The 21,876-nt window shown below is 53.1% G+C and overlaps 2 protein-coding genes across 5 annotated transcripts; one reads left to right on the plus strand and one right to left on the minus strand.

The window, feature by feature from the left end:
- Nucleotides 1-477: 477 nt before the first annotated feature.
- Nucleotides 478-3,813, plus strand: NHP2 (NHP2 ribonucleoprotein). Its single transcript, XM_045998891.1, has 4 exons — nt 478-732; nt 812-881; nt 2,775-2,880; nt 3,461-3,813. The coding sequence occupies exons 1-4, from the start codon at nt 567-569 to the stop codon at nt 3,584-3,586; spliced, it is 468 nt and encodes a 155-aa protein (XP_045854847.1). The 5' UTR covers nt 478-566; the 3' UTR covers nt 3,587-3,813.
- An 842-nt stretch (nt 3,814-4,655) lies between these two features.
- Nucleotides 4,656-21,024, minus strand: RMND5B (required for meiotic nuclear division 5 homolog B). 4 transcript variants are annotated; one of them, XM_046000774.1, is made up of 11 exons: nt 20,196-20,402; nt 17,169-17,260; nt 15,794-15,944; nt 8,992-9,137; nt 8,726-8,866; nt 8,115-8,215; nt 7,783-7,949; nt 6,740-6,905; nt 5,522-5,624; nt 5,271-5,425; nt 4,656-5,184 (listed from the first exon to the last, which is right to left on the minus strand). In XM_046000774.1, the coding sequence occupies exons 3-11, from the start codon at nt 15,930-15,932 to the stop codon at nt 5,121-5,123; spliced, it is 1,182 nt and encodes a 393-aa protein (XP_045856730.1). In that variant the 5' UTR covers nt 15,933-15,944; nt 17,169-17,260; nt 20,196-20,402; the 3' UTR covers nt 4,656-5,120. The 4 variants fall into 4 exon arrangements, with proteins under 4 accessions (XP_045856730.1, XP_045856732.1, XP_045856731.1 ...); XM_046000776.1 differs by lacking the exons at nt 17,169-17,260; nt 20,196-20,402 and adding an exon at nt 21,002-21,024; XM_046000775.1 differs by lacking the exons at nt 17,169-17,260; nt 20,196-20,402 and adding an exon at nt 20,409-20,498.
- Nucleotides 21,025-21,876: the final 852 nt, after the last annotated feature.

Below are 21,876 nucleotides of genomic sequence, written 5' to 3' on the forward strand. Positions count from 1 at the left end.
AGAACGGAAGTAGCCCTTAGCCACGCAGGGCTCTCACTTCACCTCGGCACCTGCGGCACCTCGCCCAGGACCACGTGACGGTCAGATCCGACCCAGGTTTAGAATCCCCATTCTTCCGCTCCGTCGCAGACCCCGCCCCTCAGGCGGGAGGATCCTGACGTCGTTACGCCCCCACCGCCTCCGCCTCCTCCTCCTGCTCCTCCTCCTCCTCCTCCTCCGCTCCCAGTACATGCGGGGCGGGGCTCTCCGACCAGCCCCAGCCTGCGGCCTCGTTCCTTCCCGCCCTCGCCGGGTCCCGCCCCCCGCCGGGCCCCGCCCCCTGCCTCCGCGTCCCCCGGACGAGTCCCGCCTCTGAAGCGCTCCGCCCCTCCGCCCGAGACTCCGCCCCTCCCCGTCTGTTTGTTAGGAGCTGAGCCTCAACGATTGGTTGGAGTCAGAGACTTCGTTCCCTAATTGGCTGTGGTGCACGCGGCTTTCCTCAGGACGCGGTGACCCGGAAGTGGTCCTGAGGCCCGGGCCGCGTGGAGCCCACCGGCGCGGACTACCTAGTTGCCGCGGCCGCCGCGATGACCAAAATAAAGGTAGATCCCGACGGGCCGGAGGCTCAGGCGCAGGCGGAGGCGTGCCTCGGGGAGCGTACTTACCACGAGCTGCTGGTGAACCTGAACCCCATCGCGCAGCCCCTGGCCTCTCGCCGTCTCACGCGGAAGCTCTACAAGTGCATCAAGAAAGGTGCTGCGGCCGCCGCGGAGGCCGGTGGTGGCGCGGGCGGCGGGCCGAGGCCCCCCGACTGACTTCTCTGTCGTTGCAGCCGTGAAGCAGAAGCAGATTCGGCGCGGGGTGAAGGAAGTTCAGAAGTTTATCAACAAAGGCGAGAAAGGGTAAGCCCCCCCCCCCCCCCCCCGCCGCGTTTTGCGACTCTGGAAGGTAGCACGGGTATCCCCGCTACTCGGGAGGTGCTCGGGAAAGTCTGTGAAGGTGGTCCGCCCTCTCCGCACGAAGTAATCGGGCCCCAGGTGGGTTCCCTCTAGTACACGTCACTCGCCAGGGCTCGAAGGAACGCCACCGGGAAAGTGAGTTCCGGGGAAAGCGCGCGGAATAAGGCAGCTCGCGCAGGGTCGAGCCCAGCGTCCTCCATTCATGGAGCGTCCTGAGAGGACTGCGAAGGGCTGTACAGGCTGCAGTGAGAATGCCTTCATGACCTCGTTCTGGCCCTCAGGCCAGGCAGTAAGCTCTTCCGAGGACGGGACGAAGCCTCTCGGTGCTTCACGTCTGGAAGTATGCGCTGCATTGTTGGTGCTCAAGAGCGGAGTCGCGCTGGGGGATGTGATGGGAAGTCTGGTCTAGGGCGTGGGGCTTTCTGCCAGAAGATACTGGTCACAGGCTGGAGAGAGGGTAGTGGTGGACAGAAGCCTGGCCTCCTCCTGGGGCTTCCAAAGCCATGGTAGATTGAGTTTTTGTACTCAGAGCTCTGCCGGCCACGGAGGGTTAAAGCCAGGGAATGACATGATTACCTTTACCCTTGTGAAGAGTTTTCTGACAACTGGAGAGGATCGGTGGGGGTGAGGGACAAGAGTAGACAAGGAAATTGAGCTAAGAGGCTGCCCCAGTGTAGGACAGGTGATGGCGATGGCAATTAGGTTATTGGTGGCTGAAACAGAATTAAAGAGGATGAATCTGAGAGGACTTTGGGACTTGGAGTGAGGAGGTCTGGATTCCAGCTGAGCAGAGGGCCCATTTAGAGGGACCCGGGTTTGCGTGGGAAGATCACGAGTTTGGTGCCTTTTAGATATGGGACACCCCCCCCCCCCCCAGCCCCCTGGAAGAACTGTCAGATAGGCAGATGGCCACAGACTGGAGGCTTGGAAGGGAGAGGCCAGGCAGGAGAGAACAGATTTGGGATTTGTGCGCACATACATGGCACCTGACGCCGTGGCTGTGGCCCAGGTCAGCCAGGGAGAAGGTGCAGCCAAGGGTCAGGCTGTGAGGAGCACCAGCACTGAAAGGCCACTTGAAGGGGTGCTGGCAGAGGACAGCCTGGAAGACAAAAGGAAAACTGGGAGAGTGGGCCCAGTATGTGGAACTAAGAGCTCTTTCCTTGTGTTTAACTTTCACCCCTCTCTGGACAATATTCTTCCTTGGTGTCTTCAGGATTCCCAAGGCCCTTGCCCCAGAGCCCTGACACCTTGCCAGCCAGGAGTCCTACCTGACGGCTCTCTGGCGAGCCTTCATTGCTTCCCTGTGACTCTTGGGACAAGCTCAGGCTTCCCAGCCTGGCACTCAAGGCCCCGAGGTTCCACTGCTGCCAGTCTCTCTAGCCTCCTTGTCTGCCCCCATCACTACCCTGGATTTCAAAGCCATCCCAGGCCCCCATCAGCCAGCTCCTGGGTATGTGTAGTCATTCTGATTCTCTCAGTCTCAGATGCTTTCCCCTCCTCCAGCCCCTCCAAAGTCTGCCTGACACCTTCATTAAGCTTTCTGATTCCTGTTTTGGCTGGCTCTCACTCCTTGGTGTCACTCCCATACCTCACCTGTCCCAGTGGAATCCCACTTGTCACCTGTGTGGGGCATTTACTTCTTTGCCAAGAACTAGGGCTCACCTCCCTAGAGGAAGTGATCACCAAACAAATTTGCATGTACTTTCAGAAGGTGAGAGATTCGCATCTGGGGTCCTTGAGGACGGGGGTGGGGGGTGGGGCAACTTCTCTGTCCAGAGCTAACACTTTCAACTAAAAGAGGGAATGGGCAAGTTAGAAATGTTTCTCTCACTATAGGATCATGGTTTTGGCAGGAGACACGTTGCCCATTGAGGTATACTGCCATCTCCCAGTTATGTGTGAGGACCGGAATCTGCCCTACGTCTATATCCCTTCTAAGACGGTAAGGAACACATGCCTGCCCCCACCCCTCCCTGATCTTGGTCATAACTGGAGAGGGTCTGGCATCAGGTTGGTCCAAGCAGGCCACAGTGGAGAAATGGAAGCTTTGGAGTTGAGATTGACGTGGGTGGATCCTTTGCTCTGCTGGTCCCTGGCTCAGTGTCCTTCTTGGAAACTGGGAATCCCCACCCTCGTGGACCATGGGAATGAGAAAGGAGATGTACGAGGATGTGCTCTGTCCATGCAGTTGCTGAGCCCGTGTTAGTCCTGTTAGGTGGTTGCAGTGCTTGGGGAAGTGGGGGGCTGTTCAAGGGACTGGTAGCTGGCCTGATTCTCACATAGAGATGAGAACACAGGCCCTGCCTTGGGCAGCAGCCTCTGAGGCCAGATGTTCATTCACGCCACAGGGCCATATAGGCCCACTGTTGCCAGCCCACAGCTTGAGTTGGCAGATGGGACATGGACTGAATTGCACATGTCTGAGGGCTGGATGAAGCCAGTGGGTCAGGGTTTTGTGAGTCCCCGGCATAGAGGTGGTGCCGCCTTTTTCCCCACATGGCCCTTCTTGCCCTCATCCACAGGACCTGGGTGCAGCCGCGGGCTCCAAGCGCCCCACCTGTGTGATCATGGTCAAGCCCCACGAAGAGTACCAGGAGGCTTATGATGAGTGCCTAGAGGAGGTGCAGGCCCTGCCACCCCCCATGTGAAGGACCTGGGCACCCACTCTGGAAGCTGCAGGGCCGGCGGTGGGCCAGCTTGCTGTCCCGGGTGCCCGTGCTCGCACCTCTCCCTGGGCACCCCCGTGGCCTGTCTTCCTCCCAGGCCACTCCGCCAGCTCTTCCAGGAAGGCAGAGCTGGCGTCTTCTCCCTTCGGCACCAGTGCAGACGGTCCCCAGAATGGAGTGTGGGGGAAGTAAATGCTAAGACTAAAGTGTGGTGAGTCTGTGGGTGTTTTTTTCGGTGGCAGCTCCTGGTGGGGCCAAGGAGGTGGTAGGCAGGAAAGAGTGGAAGCAGCCTTCTCACCAGAGAACCCGAAGGACTCCGAGGGTGTTTGGTGCTGCTGCTGGGCCGGCGGGGCTGGTGCCAGACTCCAGCTGAGAACAGACTTTGTGCTGCCCACCCCCGGCTTCCGCCTCCCACTGATGGAAGCTGAACCATAAGGCTGCCGGCAGACCCCATGCACAGAAGCCTGCGGCCAGTGTTGGGGACACCCCCATTCCTCTTTCCTCCTTCCCTGCCCCTAAGGCGCTGAAATGCCACTGGGAAACTTCCGGAAGCAATTTAGTCCCGTACACAGCACACCTGAAGGGCGCATATGAAGCTGGAGATGAACCCCAGGCCACTCCTGCTTGCCATAATGACCCGGTGACCCAGGCCCTTCAAGCGTCTCAGGCTTCAGGTGCCTTCCTGCTCTCCAAGGCCCAGCACGGGGCTTAGTAGGGACACTCAGCAACTGAGCTCCAGGCACCGTGGAGTCAACCGCAGAGAGCTTGGGATGGAGGGTCGAATCCAGTTTCGATTCCGAACTGTTTCCTTTACAAGCTGTGAGTCCCGTAGGGCAAGTCAGCGCACCTTCCGAGATCCTAGCGCACTGCTTCCCAGTAAGGAGGGTGCAGGACTGGATATATTTTTGTGTAAAAGCCTCTGGCCCAGGGTCTGGTGGGACACCCCTGGGCCTTTTTGTCACCCAGTCAGAGATGCAGCATGCTGAGTTCTCTCTGGGTGCGGTGGGTGTGCAGTAATTCCCTGTCGGTGAAGCCAATAAGTCAGGTAAAGTAAGGAGAAGGCCTGTGAATATATTTGCTCACTTATAAAACCAGGGCACTGGGTTCGAACCTGGACTATTTACAGTGGGGAATGGATACATACAGTCGTGAGGAAGAACCATGGTTGAGGCGCCAGGTGCTGGCGGGACTGGAAGCGACCTGGCTAGGGCAGGGTTGAAAAGACGTCTGCATAGCTGGCCGAGTGCTTTGCTTCTCTGTTGGCTGCTACGAAGTCACTGGCATACAGAAAGAGGGCAGCCGCAGGAGGACAGAGGCCCGTGTCCCTACCCTTGAGCCAAGGAGCCAGCTGCCCGGCACAGATGGGCTCCTCTCCCTTCTTGGCCTCTGTCCATGGTGGTGTTCAGCATTTGCTCTGAAATGAACCACAGTCTACTGAAGCCAACCACCCCCACGGAGACAGAGCAAGGCTCGTGGGTGGAAAAACCCCTCTGACAAAGTTCCTTCGAGGCAGGTATCAGAATATGATGCGTTTGCCATCTGCTGGGTTCTGCTCCATGGGGCAGTAGGGACACTTCAGCCTGCAGAGGGAGGAGAGTAGAGAATGTCTCAGGGGCTGGCCAGCAGGGGAACCAAGCCAGGATGGGGTAGAGCACGGGGAACTTACTTTCCTCCATTAATGAGCTTGTTGAGGGCGTCCCGGGAGATCACGTGTCCACAGATGAGCTTGATGGGAGGGTTGGAATCCGAGGTCTGCTGCCGGAGGATGGGGCAGGCGAACACTGAGTGGTACCAGCACTTCATGCCAAGTTCAATCTCAATCTGGGGAGGCCAGAGGAGGGGTGAGTCCCACTGCTACCTGTGGCCACCCTTCCTAGGGCCTTCTGCCTGCCCCCCCAGCCCCCCGCCGGGCCTCACCGGTAGCTCGTCCTTGTGACTCCAGACCCCCGTGCACTGCCTCTGCTCAATCACAGCCTTGATGTTCATCAGCACAGGCAGCGCCACACAGCCAGAGGCAAAGCTGTGGAACAAAGAGCAAGGGCTGCAGTGGCCCAGACCCAGAACCCGGCACCCCATCCTCGGCCTGTGTCTTAGGGCGGGGTTCTAAAGTGGCACATGTCAGACTGGTCTGTGAAAGTCTCCCCGGTCGCTCATAAAGCGCCACATAGGTAGTTATGTGTGTCCGACTCTAGAGTCATTCTAATGCACCCCTAAGTTTGACGACCTATGGGAAAGACAAAAGAAAGATCCAGGGAGCAGATACAGCTCATCCAAACCACTGGAATGCCACTGGTGTGATGGGGACAGTGATCAGCTTGAAAGGGCCCAGCCTGTCCGCCCCACCCTGCTGTCATGCACCTCTGTGACGGGTCATCATCAGCGAGGGCACTCAGACCTGGGGCAGATCCTAATCCCACAGGGACTCCAGCAGGGGCGGGGCATTGACTGACTGGGCTAAATACCTACGCTGCGCCTGAGAACCGTCCTGAGCTGTCCCTGGTGTTCCGGTTGGGAAACACTGTTCTTTAACCAGAATCCTTCCCCCTGGGGTGGGGCAGGAGGGGACATGCCACTTTCCACTGTGGTGCAGCGTGGGATTCTGGGACCAGGTCCACGTGCTCTTTATTCCCCATCAGGCCCTGGGCAAGTCCATGCTTGCCTGGGGCCTATGTGTTCTGTCATCTGTAAACCAAGAGTAACTACCTGGAATTCCCAGGGCCTCATGGAATCCTGAGAACATCACCATAAAGGAGCCTCCCAAGGGAAAGGTCTCCACACATGCTACCCAGGCACTTCCCAATCTCCCCAATGGGCCGTGGTCGGAGAGGCGGCCAGGCTGCAGAGGCTCCTGTGGTAAGTTGGGGCTGAGGTGGCCGCAACACAGAGACCTTATTCAAAAGAGCTTACAAAAGGGGAACCTTGACCCTGCCACTGACCTTGCAGTGACGTCAGGCCACAACTCTTCCTAACCTCAGCTTCTCCAACTGTGAAAATCAGGTAACTCCTACCCGGAAGCATGACTAAGAGAGCCAATTTAGAACCAAGTACCGCCCCTGGCACACGGAATGGCCTCCACAGACTGTTTCCCTTAAAACTACTCTCCCACTCGCGCTGCCCCCACGGGGCTGCCAGTACCTGACGCTGAGAGGTGACTCCACTGACAGCCCCAGCAGGGAACAAGCGTCCCTGGTAAAGGTCTCGCAGATCTCTGCCCAATGGCTGTTGTCCAGGAGGTGGCAGTAGGGCGACTTCTCCAAGCCCAGCCGCAGGTACACCAGGCTGCCCATCATCACCTGGATCTCTGCGGGGCAACCAGGCACAGGTCAGGGCAACGGGGGCAGCGGGAGAGCAGTCTGGGCCCCTCAGCTCCCAGGCCCCTGAGCAGCAGGACCAGCCTGCAGAGATATCCTCAGGCAAAACTGGTTTTCGCTAAAGTCCAGTGTGGAGGCGGAGTCTCGAGGCTGCTGCTGCGGGACAAGGACTAGCATCAGCGGCAGTCCGACAGGAAGGTGAGTTTGCTTTCTCTTCCATCCTTCCAAGTGCACCAAGGAGCGAGTCTCAGGTTGGTGCTCACATTTTTCTTCTCCAACACTAGCTACTCTCCCTTTAAAAAAAAACCTCTCAGGTGGTACCTAGATTTACTAATAGACATTGCTTGGTTTTTATGATTTCACAAAACGTGAGGTAATAAACAGGGAGGAGTGGAGCTAAAGAACCAGTTACTACGGATAGGAGTGGTTACTAACAGGCGAGCATCTGGAAGGGGAGACTCCAGTCACTGCGGTCTGGAAATCCTGGTGGGATGGAAGGAGGCTGTGGAGAGGCGCCGAGTGAGTCTTAAGGAAACGAGTGGGCCGCTGCTAGGTGTGAGAGGTCGGTGCTGAGGCACAGGGGCCCCGTGTGCTGAGTGCGGGTGTGGCACATGGAGGGTGTGCCCGGCCTGAGATGAAGCTGGAAGGGTACGGCAGAGGGGGATGTGGGGTGCAGGGGGAGAGCCCTGAGTCTGGAGTTCACCTGGGAGGCTGTGAGGGAGGGCTCAGAGTTCTCAGGTTGGGGAAAGGCATCCTGGTTACAGCCCCTCAGGCGGGACGGGGACTCACACCCCAAGCCCAGACCCCTGCTAACACTGACACCCACTGGAGCCCGGCAGCCCAGAGCCCAGCCCCCTGAGCACTCACCTCGCTGGTGTAGCCGAGCAAACGGCTGAAAGTGCCGGGCATAGCTAAGGGCCTCGAGCTGCTTCTCGGGGCCGCCTGCCAGGAGGCGGATGAAGTGTAGGCGGTGCAGCTTGAACTCCAGGGAACTGTTGAGCTCGAGCAGGCGCTGCCTGTGGGAGACAGCCCACCTGGGAAGAAAGGGAGCTGGTGGGGCAGGAGAAGCGACCCTGGTGGAGCGGGATGAAGAGGTGGGCTCCAAAAGCCCAAGGGCTGGAGGCGTGTCAAGTACACCAGGTGATGGGAAGACCACAAACAGGCCCGTCCCCCACTGGCCCACCGGAGGGCCAACTTACTCCAATGCTGGCCCTAGGTCTTGTTCGTGCAGAGCTTCCAGGATTCGATTCAGCTCAAGGAAAGGCTGCTTAAAGTCCAAGTCCACGTTCAGTGTTGATTCCTGTGGGGAGAGTGCAATCCCACCACTGGAGGACTGTCTTTCCAGAATATTCCAGTTGTGGAAGGCTGAGTGTTATGGGCTGGCCTCCCTGGAGTGCAGACTACAAAACCCACCCCAGCCCCAGGATCTTAGAGACCTGTGTTGAGTAGCATGGTAAGAAAGTTATTCTTCAGTCCTCTTAATCATACTGAGAAAGTACCCTTACTTCTACTGCTCATGTGTTTTTAACACTTAACAAGTGCCACTCTGTCATGTTACTAATCTCCCTTTTTAAGAAAGCGGTATCAGGCCTCAACTCAGAACCCTGGCGGGCAGCCGACCCCAGCTAGAGGTTCATGACTTCACTTGCCATCGTATATATTTGTGGAGCTAGCTTCTATTGATGGCAGGGGCAGTGATTTCCCTTCTAAAATCGGTGTATAGAAAGCATGACAGGAACCAAATCGAAAGCCAACCACGAAGCAGAAGCAGAAGAGGCTGCTTCTAGCAGCTTCACGGCGAGGCCATTACCTGGCACAGCTCCTCGGCGACGCTGAGCATGCCTTGCTGGTACAGGTGCTCCACGATGGCTGTCTGCAGGATCTGCTGCTGCTTCTCCCTCGAGTCCCACACCGCGTCGGAGACCACACCACAAATCTCCGAGTCAAAGTTCTGCCGAGGACAAGAGACAAGGCCTGGTGACTCAGCATTCTCATTTCCTGCTGAGCACCCCCCCAGCCCCAGACACCAGGCCTGGGGTTCGCCCACCCCCAACCCGAGGCTGCCCACACGCTCACCCTGTCGATGGCTTTGCCCACTCGGGAGACACTGCTGTGAATATCCTTGTGATCCGAAGCCAGCTTCTGCACGGTGTCTTTGATCTTCCGGCAGCACTGTGACATCACCAGGGAGAGGGTGGCTGACAGAGGGGTCCCCTGGAGGGCTAGAGGGAAACACTGGCGGTGAATCAGGACACAGAGCAGCACACCTGGTCCCTCCTGGCTCTCTTCTCAACACCAGCTTGGAGGCCCAGGACGCAGCCCCAAACCCCAGGGTGAAAGACCCCGGCTTCTGTCCCAGGTCCCGCCACTCTTTAACCGCATGCCTTAGAATTGGTCAAGTGGGGCAAGTAGCTTCATCTCTCGGTTCATTCATGCGGTGAAAGGACCTGCCCTGTCTGTTGCTGTGAAATGTAGATGATTTGGCACGTCCTATGGGAAAGTACTTTATTTTGGCTTCTTTAATCCTCCCTGCCATGCTCTGCAGTGGACACTGTTAGTATCCCGTCCTGTAGCTGGGGAAGCTGAGGCCGTGACTTGCTAGGTGCCAGCAATGGCAGAGCTAAAACAGCTGCTCCTCGCCACCACACCAGACGGCTCTTCACTGCCTTGAGTCAGACACCACGTGCAAGGCAGCTTTGGGCCGTAAGGCACTGTCCCCATATTAGTGCCTCTTACCAACCCAGAGATACTGCCGGGGAAGTTCAAGATATTTCTGGCTCAGGACTCCCAGCCTGTAGAGGTTTCCACTGCCACGGCTGGGCTAGAACCAGACCCACTGCCAAGAGCACATGGGACTTGGAAGAGAGGAGGACACACAGAGCATCCGCCCCTTCCTCCAGCCCAGCACCCGTGCACCTTCTTTAGATGGCAGCGCCTTGGTTCAGGGAAAGAAATGTGACCCAAGAGAGCCAGGGAGGGTCTCAGCTCCAAGACCAGAAGCCCTGGAAGAGACATGCATTCTACCAAGTCACTGAACACACAGAATGGGAACTGGAGCTGCTGGAGCACTGGGACCTCCTCGGGGAGGGTGGGGGGCACTGCTCTGAGAATGAGGACCGTGTACACTGAGGGGATCACACAGGCACTTGGATCCAGGGGTGCCTGCACATTTCAGTCACCTGAGTCCATGAATCCAGTGTCCCCCCACTCCCACCTGTTCATCTAAGATGGTCTGAGCTGGGTTTCTGGTACCTGTAACTGAATGCCTTCTGACAAATACCACCGGGAAGTGGGGGCGGGGCCTCACACAGGGAGATGGGCAGCACCCCCCCACCTTTCTATTAAAGTAAACTCCAGGCCCACCATGGGGCTTAAACTCATGATCCCAAGATCGAAAGTCACGTACTCCACTGGCTCAGCCAGCCAGATGCCCTAAAGCCAATGCCTTTTAACCTGAAATCCCCAATCTTCCCTGCCCAAGGACCCCCCTGAAACCAGGAGCGGTATCAAACCCCCACTGGAGAACACACGGTCTCCCTGTGAACAGCCTGCAGCAGGCCACCGCCATCTGTCAACCAATGGCACCACATAGAGTGTTTCAGCCCCACAAGAGGAACCCATCCTAGGGCCCGGTTAACCTGCCATCGAAGCAAGGACCCCGGCCTGGCATCTACCACAGCATGGCACAACCACATGATGCAATGGGAAGCAACCAAGTGCAAGAACAAGGCAGAATTCTACGTAGTGAGACAGAACATTCTCCGAGACAAACTGGAGGAGGAAAAGCAAGATGCAGGAAAGCATGCACTTGAGCCTAGGGGGGACGGGGAAAAGACGCACATGCCACCTCCGTGTGCACACAGATGCTATCTGGAAGGGCACCCGAGACACTGGGCACAGGGGTGACTTTGGGGAGAGGCACACAGGAACTGGAAATCAGGGAGAAAGGGAGACTCACTTTTCACTGTAAGCTCTTTTGACCTTGAAGTCTTTTCTATGTGCATGCTTTCTTTAAAACAACAACAACAACAAACAAACTGAAAGGAAACAAACTCTACTTTGTAGATTTATTTTTCACAGAGGTTCAAGGTGTAGCAATTCCGAAAATAACTTTCTGTGTGGTGCTAGGAGTCAGGCTTCTCACTGTTGCAGAAAAGAGATACAGCTATGGATGGGGGAGGTCTGGGAAGAACCCTGTGATAGGGGACTGAAACCGGAGGTATCAGTATAAATTCATGGCCTGCAACAGAAAAAAAAAACTGCTAAAAACTGCTAAAAAATCTGTCTGCTAAAAAAACAGAAGCAATGACACCTTAGAAACAACCCAGGCCTTGGGTTCCAAATACAATTTTCCACCCAAAGAACATCTCCTTGCAAAAATTACTTACGCCAGGAACTATCTTAATTTGCCAAAAAGTTAGGAAGTGCTAAATAATAATAATAAATAAAAAGGATGGGCCATGTGAAAAGGACATTGGAGGAGAAAGAACACAAAAAAGAGTGCAACACTAAATATCCACATGTAAACGAAGGAAGTTGGACCTTCCACCATATCTAAAAATAAACTCAAAATGGAGCAAAGACCCAAGTATAAGAGCCAAAAATACAAAACTCTGAGAAAACGCACAGGTAAATCTTCGTGGCCTTGGATTAGGCAACGGTTTCTTTCTTTCTTTCTTAAGATTTTATTTCTGTATTTGACAGAGGAAACACAAGAACGGGGAGCGGGAGACGGAGAAGCAGGCACCTGTAGAGCAGGGAGCCCAACGCAGGGTTCAAACCAAGGACCCGGGGACCAGGACCTGAGCTGAAGGCAGACACTTAACAACTGAGCCACCCAGGCGCCCCAAGGCAATGGTTTCTTAGATAAGACAATAAAAACATCAGGAGCCCAAGAAAAAAATAAACTGGACTTCACCGGTATTACAAACTTTCATGCTTCACTATCAAAAAAGTGAAAAGACAACCCATATGACAGTGTGGGTCTAGTATTAAAGAGTATACAAAGAACTCCTACAACTCAACAATAAAAAGAGAAACAACCCAATTAAAAAATGGGGAGCAATTTAAGCAGACAGTTCTTCGATGAGGAAAAACAAATGGTCAACAACCTCACTCATGAGAAGACACTCAGCAACATCAGTCACTAGGAAAATGCAAAAATGCAAACCAAAACCACAGTATGACAGCTCTTCATACCTACTAGGATGGCCATAATCAGAAAGACAGTTAAAAACAAGCTTTGGGGGCGCCTGGGTGGCTCAGCTGGTTGGGTGACTGCCTTCCGCTCAGGCCAGGATGCAGGGAGTCTGGTTCTCCCTCTGACCCTCCCCCTTCTCATGCTCTCTCTTTCATTCTCTCTCTCTCTCTCACAAATAAATAAATAAAATATTAAAAAATTTTAAAAAACAAGCCTTGGTGAGGATACAGAGAAAGTGGAACCCTCATGCACTGCTGGTGGGAATGAGTAAATTTTTGCAGCTACATTGGGAAAAGTTTTCCCGTTCCTCAGAAAGCTAACAGAGTCACCATATGACCCAACACAGGAAAGAATCAAGTACTGATTCATGGTACAACAGGTATGAACCTTGAAAACATGCTTGGTGAAAGAAGCCAGACACAAAAGGTCACACACATCATAGGACTGCATTTCTAGAAGTATCCAAAACAGATAATCCACAGAATGAAAGTAGGAAAGTGGTTGCAGGGTCTGAAAGAGGGAGAGAAACCGCGTGACTGTTAGTGGGTAGCATTTGTGTTCAGAGTGATGAAAATGTTCTGAAATTAGACAGTAGTAATAATGGCACAACTCTGTAAATATACTAAAAATCAACTCAAAAACCATACACTTTAAGAAGGTGAATTTTAATTATAGATCAACTAAAAAAAAGGACATAGGAATCAGGGGTGACTGCTGGTCAAATCTAAGACAATTTAAGGATCAAAATAAAGAATAATAGTAATAGATTATAACCCAATGAATAAAATAAGAATCTACGTGGTGTGAGGGCGCCTGGGTGGCTCAGTGGGTTAAGCATCTGCCTTTGGCCCAGGTCATGATCTCAGAGTTCTGGGATCAAGCCGCACATTGGGCTCTCTGCTCAGCAGGGAGCCTGCTTCCCCCCACCCTCTCTCTGTCTCTATGCCTGCTTGTGATCTCTCTCTCTGTCAAATAAATAAAATCTTAAAAAAAAAAAGAATCCACATGGTATGAACTGATAATAAGGGAAAAAGCAAAGTTGAATGCCAACAACGACAGCTGATCCTTCAACAATATGGGGGTGAAGGGCACCACACCGTGCACAATCAAAAATCTGTATGTAGGGGCGCCTGGGTGGCTTAGTGGGTTAAAGCCTCTGCCTTTGGCTCAGGTCATGATCCCAGGGTCCTGGGATCTGAGCCCTGCATGGGGCTCTCTGCTCAGCAGGGAGCCTGCTTCCTCCTCTCTCTCTGCCTGCCTCTCTGCCTACTTGAGATCTCTGTCTGTCAAATAAATAAATAAAATCTTTAAAAAAAAAAAAAAATCTGTATGTAACTTTTGACTCCCCAAAAATGTAACTAATAGCCTTCTGGTGGCCTTACAGAGAACACAGTCAATCGACACATATTTGGTATGTCACCTGTGTTATATACCGTATTCTTACAATAAAGCTAAGAAAAAGACAGTATCATTGAGAAAATAATAAAAAAGGAAAATACATTTACAGTTCTGTACTGTATTTACTGAAAAACAAATCTGCATGTAAGCGGACCCACAAGATCAAACCTATGCTGTGCAATGGGCAATATGAAGGAATGACAGAGCAGGAAAGTCACCCATGTTGCTTTCTAATAACTGACTGAGGCAAGAAATCATCCCTGGATCAATGCACTCAAGTACAATAAAGCACACATTTACATAGGCTCAAAGCATCTCCCCTCAAATTTCTTACTAATTAACTGTAAAGAAATGTTTTTTTTTAAAGATTTTATTTATTTATTTGACAAACAGAGATCACAAGTAGGCAGAGAGGCAGGCAGAGAGAGAGGGAGAAGCAGGCTCCCTGCTGAGAAGAGACCCCCGATGTGGGGCTTGATCCCAGGACCCTGAGACCATGACATGAGCAGAATGCAGAGGCTTTAACCCATTGAGCCATGCAGGTGCCCCCTTAACTATAAAGAAAAGTTAATTTTACACAAGGAGAACCTGGTCGACACCATCTTAACCAAGTGATCACAGTTCACATCACCAATCAGGGAAAACGAGCTGACACCTTGTACCTCCTGATGTGATGCCCTGAGAACCAGATCACTTCCAAAGGACTCGGCTGTCCAAGATGCAACACCTGCGTGAGGAGGAGGACACAGCAGGCAAGCCCAAACCAAGAGACAGTCTGCAAAATTGTTGGCCTTAGTGCTTTGAAAACGTCGGTGTCATGGAAGACAAAGGCAGGTGGGAGAACCGTCCCAGGTTAAAAAACCAATGATGAGACATGAGAAACTACACGCAGCACCTGATTTTGGATTGGATCCTAGAATGGAGAATAAAATTAAAATGTTTTAAGAGTGGCGCCTGAGTGGCTCAGTCTTGAAGTGTCTGCCTTCTGCTCAGGTCACAATCTCAGGGTCCTGGGATCGAGCCCCGAATCGGGCTCCCTGCTCAGCGGGAAGCCTGCTTTTCCCTCTTTCACACCCCCTGACTGTGTTCCCTCTCTTGTTGTCTATCAGATAAATCAAAATCTTAAAAAAAACAAGGGGGGGTTTTATGAAAACTACTGGACAGTGACAAAACTGAAGAATGAGCTTTATTTATTAGGTCATAATACTGTATTAAGGTTTAACTTCTTGATTTAATAATTATACTGTATTAACGTTAAAAGAATGCCCGTGACCTTAGGAGATACACACTGAAAGTTTAGGGGCAAAGTGGTATGATAGCTGCAACTTACTTTCAAGTAGTTAAAAAGTAAAAGTAGGCAAGAGAAGTGATAAAGCCAGTATGGCAACGTATCAGCCGTCAAAGTTTTCTATAAATCTGAAATGACCTCAAAGTGTCTTAAAAATTCAAAGTAGAGGGGCACCTGGGTGGCTCAGTGGGTTAAGCCTCTGCCTTCGGCTCAGGTCATGATCTCAGGGTCCTGGGATCGAGTCCCGCATCGGGCTCTCTGCTCGGCAGGGAGCCTGCTTCCCTCTCTCTGTCTCTGCCTACCTCTCTATCTACTTGTGATCTCTCTCTATCAAATAAATAAATAAAATCTTAAAAAAAAAAAAATTCAAAGTAGAGGGCTGACTGGGTGGCTCAGTGGGTTGGGCCTCTGCCTTCAGCTCGGGTCGTGATCTCAGAGTCCTGGGATCGAGCCCCGCGTTGGGCTCTCTGCTCAGCGGGGAGCCTGTTTCCCCTCTCTCTCTCTGCCTGCCTCTCTGCCTACTTGTGATCTCTGTCTGTCAAATAAATAAATAAAAATCTTTTAAAAAAAATTCAAAGTAGAAAAGCAAATGGAAGACAAAACATAAAATGAAAATAATCTTAGGTAAACTAGTAATTTTTTAAAAAAGATTTTTATTTACTTCATGAGAGACAGAGACAGAGAGAGGGAGAGGGAGGAACTCCCGCTGAGCAGGGAGCCCGATGTGGGACTCAATCCCAGGACCCCAAGATCATGACCTAAGCTGAAGGCAGATGCTTAACAGAGCCACCCAAGCACCCAGTAAACTAATAATTTCTGTTGGGCTTTTTGAAATAACTTAGAATGACTCCCATTATCCCACTGAAGGAGGCCTCCGCATCCACAGACTAATGTCCAAACTGTCATCCTTCTAGGAGCCTGTCACCTAGAGGCCTTGGGGGCTCCCAGGCCCCTGGGGAGGCAGACCAGGGCTCTGGCAGGGGGGCACTCACCTGCGCTGGCCAGCTCAGCCCGCAGTTGGCCCACATAGTGTAGGAGCTCCTCCAGGCTCTGCTCGCAGTGCTGCCCATAGGTCAGGAACTTCTGCAGGACCTTGTCAACCTCCCTCTCCACACTCGCACACTGCTCCATGGCGACCTCTGCCTGTGGGCGGGAGGGGTCAGCTGCGTCAGACCCCACCTGGGCTGGGGGGGCACTCTGCGGAGGGCTCCCAGATCCCCCTCACCACACCCATGTCATTTATCAATGCTCAGCAATTCCTGGCTTAACACAGGTGTCCATGGCACCCATCACCCCGAGCCACGGTGCCCCAGAGAGACCAAGCAGGCATAAGGACAGGTGTTTTAAATCATGGTGACAAAATTACTGTTCCCAACTCTTTTCATTCTATAACCCCTGGTCATCTCTTTTTAATCAGAAGAGAGAGCAGGCTTCACAGAGTCCTCAGCAGGCAATACTATCTACTAGAAATATGTATGAGTACCGCCTATTTTCATATCTCATGTATGTTAAGCACCTTCTCTTCAATTAGTGGACTTGGTTTTCCACACACTACAGTGATAGAACCCCCGAAGGCAGCCCCTGAATGGTCAATAACTGAAAACCCAGCCTAATGAACAGATGCTGAGCACGTGGCCCTGATAGGCTTTGTCCACCATTCCAGCCTCAGTCTCCCCTGCTCCTCACCCTGCCTGGCCAACCAGAACCGCTGGTCCCTCCCAGCTCCAGGCTCGGGTTCATGTGTCTTCCTCTCCCAGATATGCTGTCAGCCCTCCCCTTATCAACTGCTCGAGAAGCCGGCTTATCCTTCCCGGGTCAGCCCAGAGACCACCTCCTCCAGCAGTCATCCCTAGCCTGCTGCCACCGGGCTCCTTCTGCTTGGCACCCTTCTGTTTCAGTTTGATCACTGGGTAAGGACCAATCTGAGGGGTTACCTCCCCCACCAGACTAGAACATCTCTGGTTATAACGTACCCTTCCCTCCTTATTATGCCACTGAAAAGAAAGCTGACTTTTCTGGTCCACCAACGAGGCGCCCTTCCTAAGTCCCTTCCACTCTGGGCCACCGCTCCCCTCTATTCCAGAGCAGCCTTTGATGGTGACCATGTGAACACCCCTCAAAATGCTGGTGACAGACTTCCCTCCCTATATTTCCATTTAAAGGATTTGAAATGAAGGATCCTCTCAAATGTTCAAATCTGGCCAGCTGTCCATTGTCTCAAAGAAGGGTACAGAGTAACATCAGAAGACTCCCATGGCCAGTGTGACCACTGGGATGCTCCCAGTTTCACTAGACTCCCCATTCCCACCAGCACCACCAGTCTTGGCCTCAACCTCCCGGCCCAGCCTGCAGCCACCATCTCCTTACCAGAAGAGGGATGAACGATGGGGCAATAGCAACCCAGGGCCTGAGATGTGTTTCTGCCCTCTCTCCTTAAGCTGGTATCTTCACACTACAATCTGTAATCATAATCATGATGTCCAAAAGACATGCCTTCCTCTTCATGACCCCTGAGTAAATACCCTATAACTGAAAATGACCCACGATGGGCAAAATACACCAGGGAATCCTGTCTGAAACAGTGTCATAATAATAATTACTACTGCCATTATTAGTTAACATTTCACTGGGGCTTATTATGTGCCAAGCACCATTCTAATGACGCTGCATGCATCAACTAATTTATTTAATTCCTACCAAAACACTAAGAGGTAGGTAGGTGCAGTTATTAGACTCAGTTTACAGATAAGAAGAGAATGAGACACAGAAAGATTAAATAACTTCCCCAAGGTGACACAGCTGGGAAAGGGAGATCTGGGAAGTGAAGCCAGGCCTTCTGGCTCCAGAGCCCTTCTCTGAAGCACTCTGTATGACATTACTCTCTGCACCAGCTCAACAGCCCACCACCTCACCAGGAAGGGAAAGTGGCCAATAGCTGTGGTTGGAGTAAGTGTATAGCAGCGATTAATAAAGACAGGAAACAGGAAGTCAACCACAGAGCCTATGAAATGATTGCCTAGGAAAGCTGGCAGCACAAGAGAAATGTGTGCCAAGAGTCTGGGCCCCAGATCACAATTTATCAAATATAACTACAGCTCAAAAAAGGTCAGGACTTCACCAAGTTCAAACAGACTGGCCCTGTCGACACCAATTGATGAAAAGGATGATATCAGGGAAGCCCAACTCAGTATCCTGGACGTATTAAAGAGCTCAGGAATGGGATGCTTGGGTGGCTCAGTCGGTTAAGCATCTGCCTTCGGCTCAGGCCATGATCTCAGGGTCCTGGGATCCAGCCCCGCTGGGTTCCCTGCTCAGTGGGGAATCTGCTTGTCTGTCTCCCTCTGCTCTCTCCCCTACCCATGCTTGTTTCCGCGCTCTCAAATAAACAAAATCTTAAAAAAAAAAAAAAAGAAAGAAAGAAAGAAAGGAAGCTGGGGAAGGAGATGCATACAAGGATTTTCTTTTTTTTTTTCTTTTTAAGATTTTATTTATTTATGTGACAGAGATCACAAGTAGGCAGAGAGGTAGGCAGAGAGAGAGGGAGAAGCAGACTCCCCACCGAGCAGAAAGCCAGATGCAGGGCTCGATCCGGGGATCCCAGGACCATGACCTGAGCGGAAGGCAGTCACCTAACCAACTGAGCCACCCAGGTGCTCCTAGGGTGTGTCTTTAAAAAAAAAAAAAAAATCAATGCCCACAACAAAAGACACATACAAACACATCAGAGTGGTTTCCTATGGTGGGTGGGGGAGGAAAAATGGAGATAAAAGAGAATACATCAATAAATACAGAAGAAACAAATGCCCTGCCTGAATCAATTAAATGTATAAGGAACTGAGAAGTCTGATTAACTCAATAAAACACCTAAAATAAAATAAAGAAGCTGGAAAACCAGAACTTCTTGCAAGTATCCCACTCAGAAAGTCCAGGAGGCTAACTCAGTCTGTCCATGGTGAGCCACTCTACTTGAACCCCACTGGGTCATCCTCATCAGGCACTAGGGTGGGTGAGTGTGTAAGTCTGTCTGTGACAACTCCATGATGAATCCAGTGGAATTTCATGTCCATTTCAAGCCCTCCTCCCTCAGAAATGTACCCCATACATTTCTGTACAGAAATGACCCACCAGGAGGATCCCTCCAAAACAACACATCAGATGCTATCACCCCTTGACTCAACACCGCATGGCCTGACACACAACCCCTGTGTGATTACACACTCTGAGTCCTCTGCTCTGTGTCCTCGGCTCTGTGGCACAGTAACTGCCTGCCGACAGGTCTCCCCTGACTAGTGACCTGCTCAGGCCTGGAGGCCAGTTTTTTCCTCTTTCTCCCCGCGGTGCCCAGCCCAGGGCCTGGGCCTCATCCACAGTGGGTATTCAGTGAATGCTTGCTGATTAAATGAGCATCTACTTCAAATTCTTGGGCTAGGGGGCTTCGGCTCAAACCTGCAGGGGGGAATGACAGGAAGAGACAAAACTGAAGTATTAAACCCCCCACTAAGGCATGCATGGGTTTTGTCCCCAGACTTCAGCATCCTGTAACAGAAGGGCCCCTTCTGGGGCTAAAGGGAAGAAGTCTGTGCAAATCACAGACACAGAACTGGACACAGACACAGAACTCGACAGCCTCCATTGACCCAACTCTTACACTTCGGCACCCCTCAACTCTTATCCATTCCCCACTCTAGCCACCACTCCTCTGCTTAACACCCAATAGGTTCTTACTGTATTCAGAAAAAAATCCCCCCTCCTTTTAAAAAATTTGTTTTTTTAGTATTCTCTGCACCCAACGTGGAGCTGGAATTCAGGACTCAGAGATCAAGAATCGCATGTTCCTGTCTGAGCCAGGTCAACGCGCCCCCCCCCCTCCTTTTTATGGCCTCAGAAGCTTTACTGGAGTCGACTCCCACCCACCCCTCCAGCCTCACCTACCGCTCTCCCCCTCACTGGCCACACTCCAACCACACTAGCCTCCTTTCTGTCCTTGACAGGAGTTTATTTCTGTCTCAGGGCCTTTGCACAGACTGTTCCCTCTGCCTGATACACTCCTCTCTGAAATCTTCCCAGGACTGGCTCCTTATCAGGGTCCAGTGTCCGTGTCAACTCTTCCGAGATCTATCTGACGCTGCCCCACCCCGCTCCACTCCCACGCCAGACACTTCATCTTAACACTGTTCCTTTTCTTCACGGCACATCTCTAGCTGAAGTTTCAAATCTTTCTTCTGACATTAACCAAAACTGGAGGGAGGGCAAAGCCCACCATTTCCCCTAGGCTGCAGCTTCTGCTGGGAGCTTCACCTGCATTAACGTGCAAATGACTGGCAAACTCCGCCTCATCCTTCCAAAGACCCCGCTCCAATGCCCTGTCTGGCCCCCTCATCCACACCGGGTTACCTCTCCAGCTCCTGGCCCCCACGCCCGAGGACTGAGGAGAAAGCCAGCCCAGGGGCACCCTGGGGCCGCGGCTTGGTGGTAGGGGAGATGCTCCGGAGAAGGCCCAGGGCCTGGGAGTCCGGCCGAGCTGCCGCCCCCGGCGCCCCCGTCGGCTGTCCCGGCGCACCTCGCCCTCCGCCGGCACCTCTCGGCTCGAAGCCAGTCAGCTCTCACCTGGCCCCGCAGCTGGGACCTTGGCTTCCGGCGCGTCTGTCATCGGAACCGGAAGCCGCGACGGTTGCTCGGCGGATCTGGACCCGCCCACTCACGGCTGCGCGGAGGGGTGGCCGTCCTGCGGATCAGCGGCTTCCGGTCCGAGCGCCGCGCCTACCCCTGCTGCGCGGCTAGAGTGGAGTCGCCTGCAGGAGCCCGGCCGCGGGCTTCCCCGGGTACCCACAGCCGCAGGCCGGGGCCGCGACCATCCATCCCGGCCGGAAGGAACCGGACCGACCCACGTGCACGTCCGCGGGGGTGCGCAGGCCTCGCGGCCCGGCTTCCCCCTACTCCCCGGGGTCCCAGAGCCCCACCTCGGCTCTTGGAAACCGAAACCCGAAAGGACTGTGCCTTCCCCGCGCCCTGCCTTTTGCCCTCCTGCAAAATGAAGACAAACCCAAACTGCAGAGTGCATGGTAGGGGTCCAAGGGTTCAGCTTTCCTACTATGGCTCCTTGGTGCCGCCTTTGAAATAACAGCTGGTCTTTAAAAGAAAAGTCGGCTTTTTTCTACCCGGCCTCGCTGGTCCCCTAAGCCTGTACTTGATCTACTCACTGGGTATTCAACAGAAGGATTTTGCTGGGGGTCCCAGCCTCTGTCTTGCCGCCCTCCGTGACCGACTTCCTTGGGGGCCGAGGGGGGATTGCATAACCGTTTTAAGGGGAAGGGTAAAGGTTAGGAAGGAAGAGAAAGGCGGTGACCCCAAACGCAGGGCAGGGCTCAATTCACGGTCCTCCCAGGCCCCCTTGCTATGTAGGGGAGGGACAGAGAAGCCCCACCACCACCATTTCCCTCGCAGGCCTCAGGGACTTTGACTAGAAACAGGCTCTATCTCTGTTTCCCTGACTTCCTTCTCCCTGTTGGGGCCAGTTGTCATTGCAGAGCAACACCCCCTCCAACCCTCTAGGCTTCCTCCTCGCCACCCCACCCCCAAACGCCCTTGCTCAATCTTGTTTGTGCGTTTGCACAATCCAGTTGTGTTTTCTTTATAGCATTAGGCTCGAAATTCTGTGTTTATTCGTTTATTCTGTCTTCCTGCCCCTCATGCGCACACACACCGCTTTTAGGATAAAAGCATCACTGCTGTATCCCCAACACCACGTGTTTGGGACAGAGTAAGTCCTTAAAAATACTCCGAGGTAGCCAATATGCTCTACTTTATGAACGAGGAAACAGCGGCTCCAAAACCTTACGACACACACCGGGAGGAGGGCGGTCTGCGGCCCCGGGGAGCCCGCGGGGGCGTCGTCGGAGCATCCCGGAGACGCCTGTCTGTGCACCTCGAGCCTGGGTGGTCCTGGCCAACGCGGGGGCCGCGGAGGCGGAGAGTTGAGTGAACCCTGCCTGGGGCCACCCGCTAGGCTGAAACCGCCTCCAAGCCCGCAGGACCTCACAGACCTGCCCGAACGACCTAGGCTTTTTCACTTCCT

Source organism: Meles meles, chromosome 3 (genome assembly GCF_922984935.1).
Source record: "Meles meles chromosome 3, mMelMel3.1 paternal haplotype, whole genome shotgun sequence".
NCBI lineage: Eukaryota > Metazoa > Chordata > Mammalia > Carnivora > Mustelidae > Meles > Meles meles.

Bases quoted from the DNA above. Each gene is read 5' to 3' on its own strand.
- NHP2 (XM_045998891.1), top strand. From the start codon at position 567: ATGACCAAAATAAAGGTAGATCCCGACGGGCCGGAGGCTCAGGCGCAG. The intron at 882-2,774 runs GTAAGCCCCCCC...CTCTCACTATAG, and splicing joins ATCAACAAAGGCGAGAAAGG to GATCATGGTTTTGGCAGGAG. The intron at 2,881-3,460 runs GTAAGGAACACA...CCTCATCCACAG, and splicing joins TCTATATCCCTTCTAAGACG to GACCTGGGTGCAGCCGCGGG.
- RMND5B (XM_046000776.1), bottom strand. From the start codon at position 15,932: ATGGAGCAGTGTGCGAGTGTGGAGAGGGAGGTTGACAAGGTCCTGCAG. The intron at 9,138-15,793 runs GTGAGTGCCCCC...GTTTCCCTCTAG, and splicing joins GGCTGAGCTGGCCAGCGCAG to CCCTCCAGGGGACCCCTCTG. The intron at 5,625-6,739 runs GTACTGGCAGCC...TTTGTTCCACAG, and splicing joins GAGTCACCTCTCAGCGTCAG to CTTTGCCTCTGGCTGTGTGG.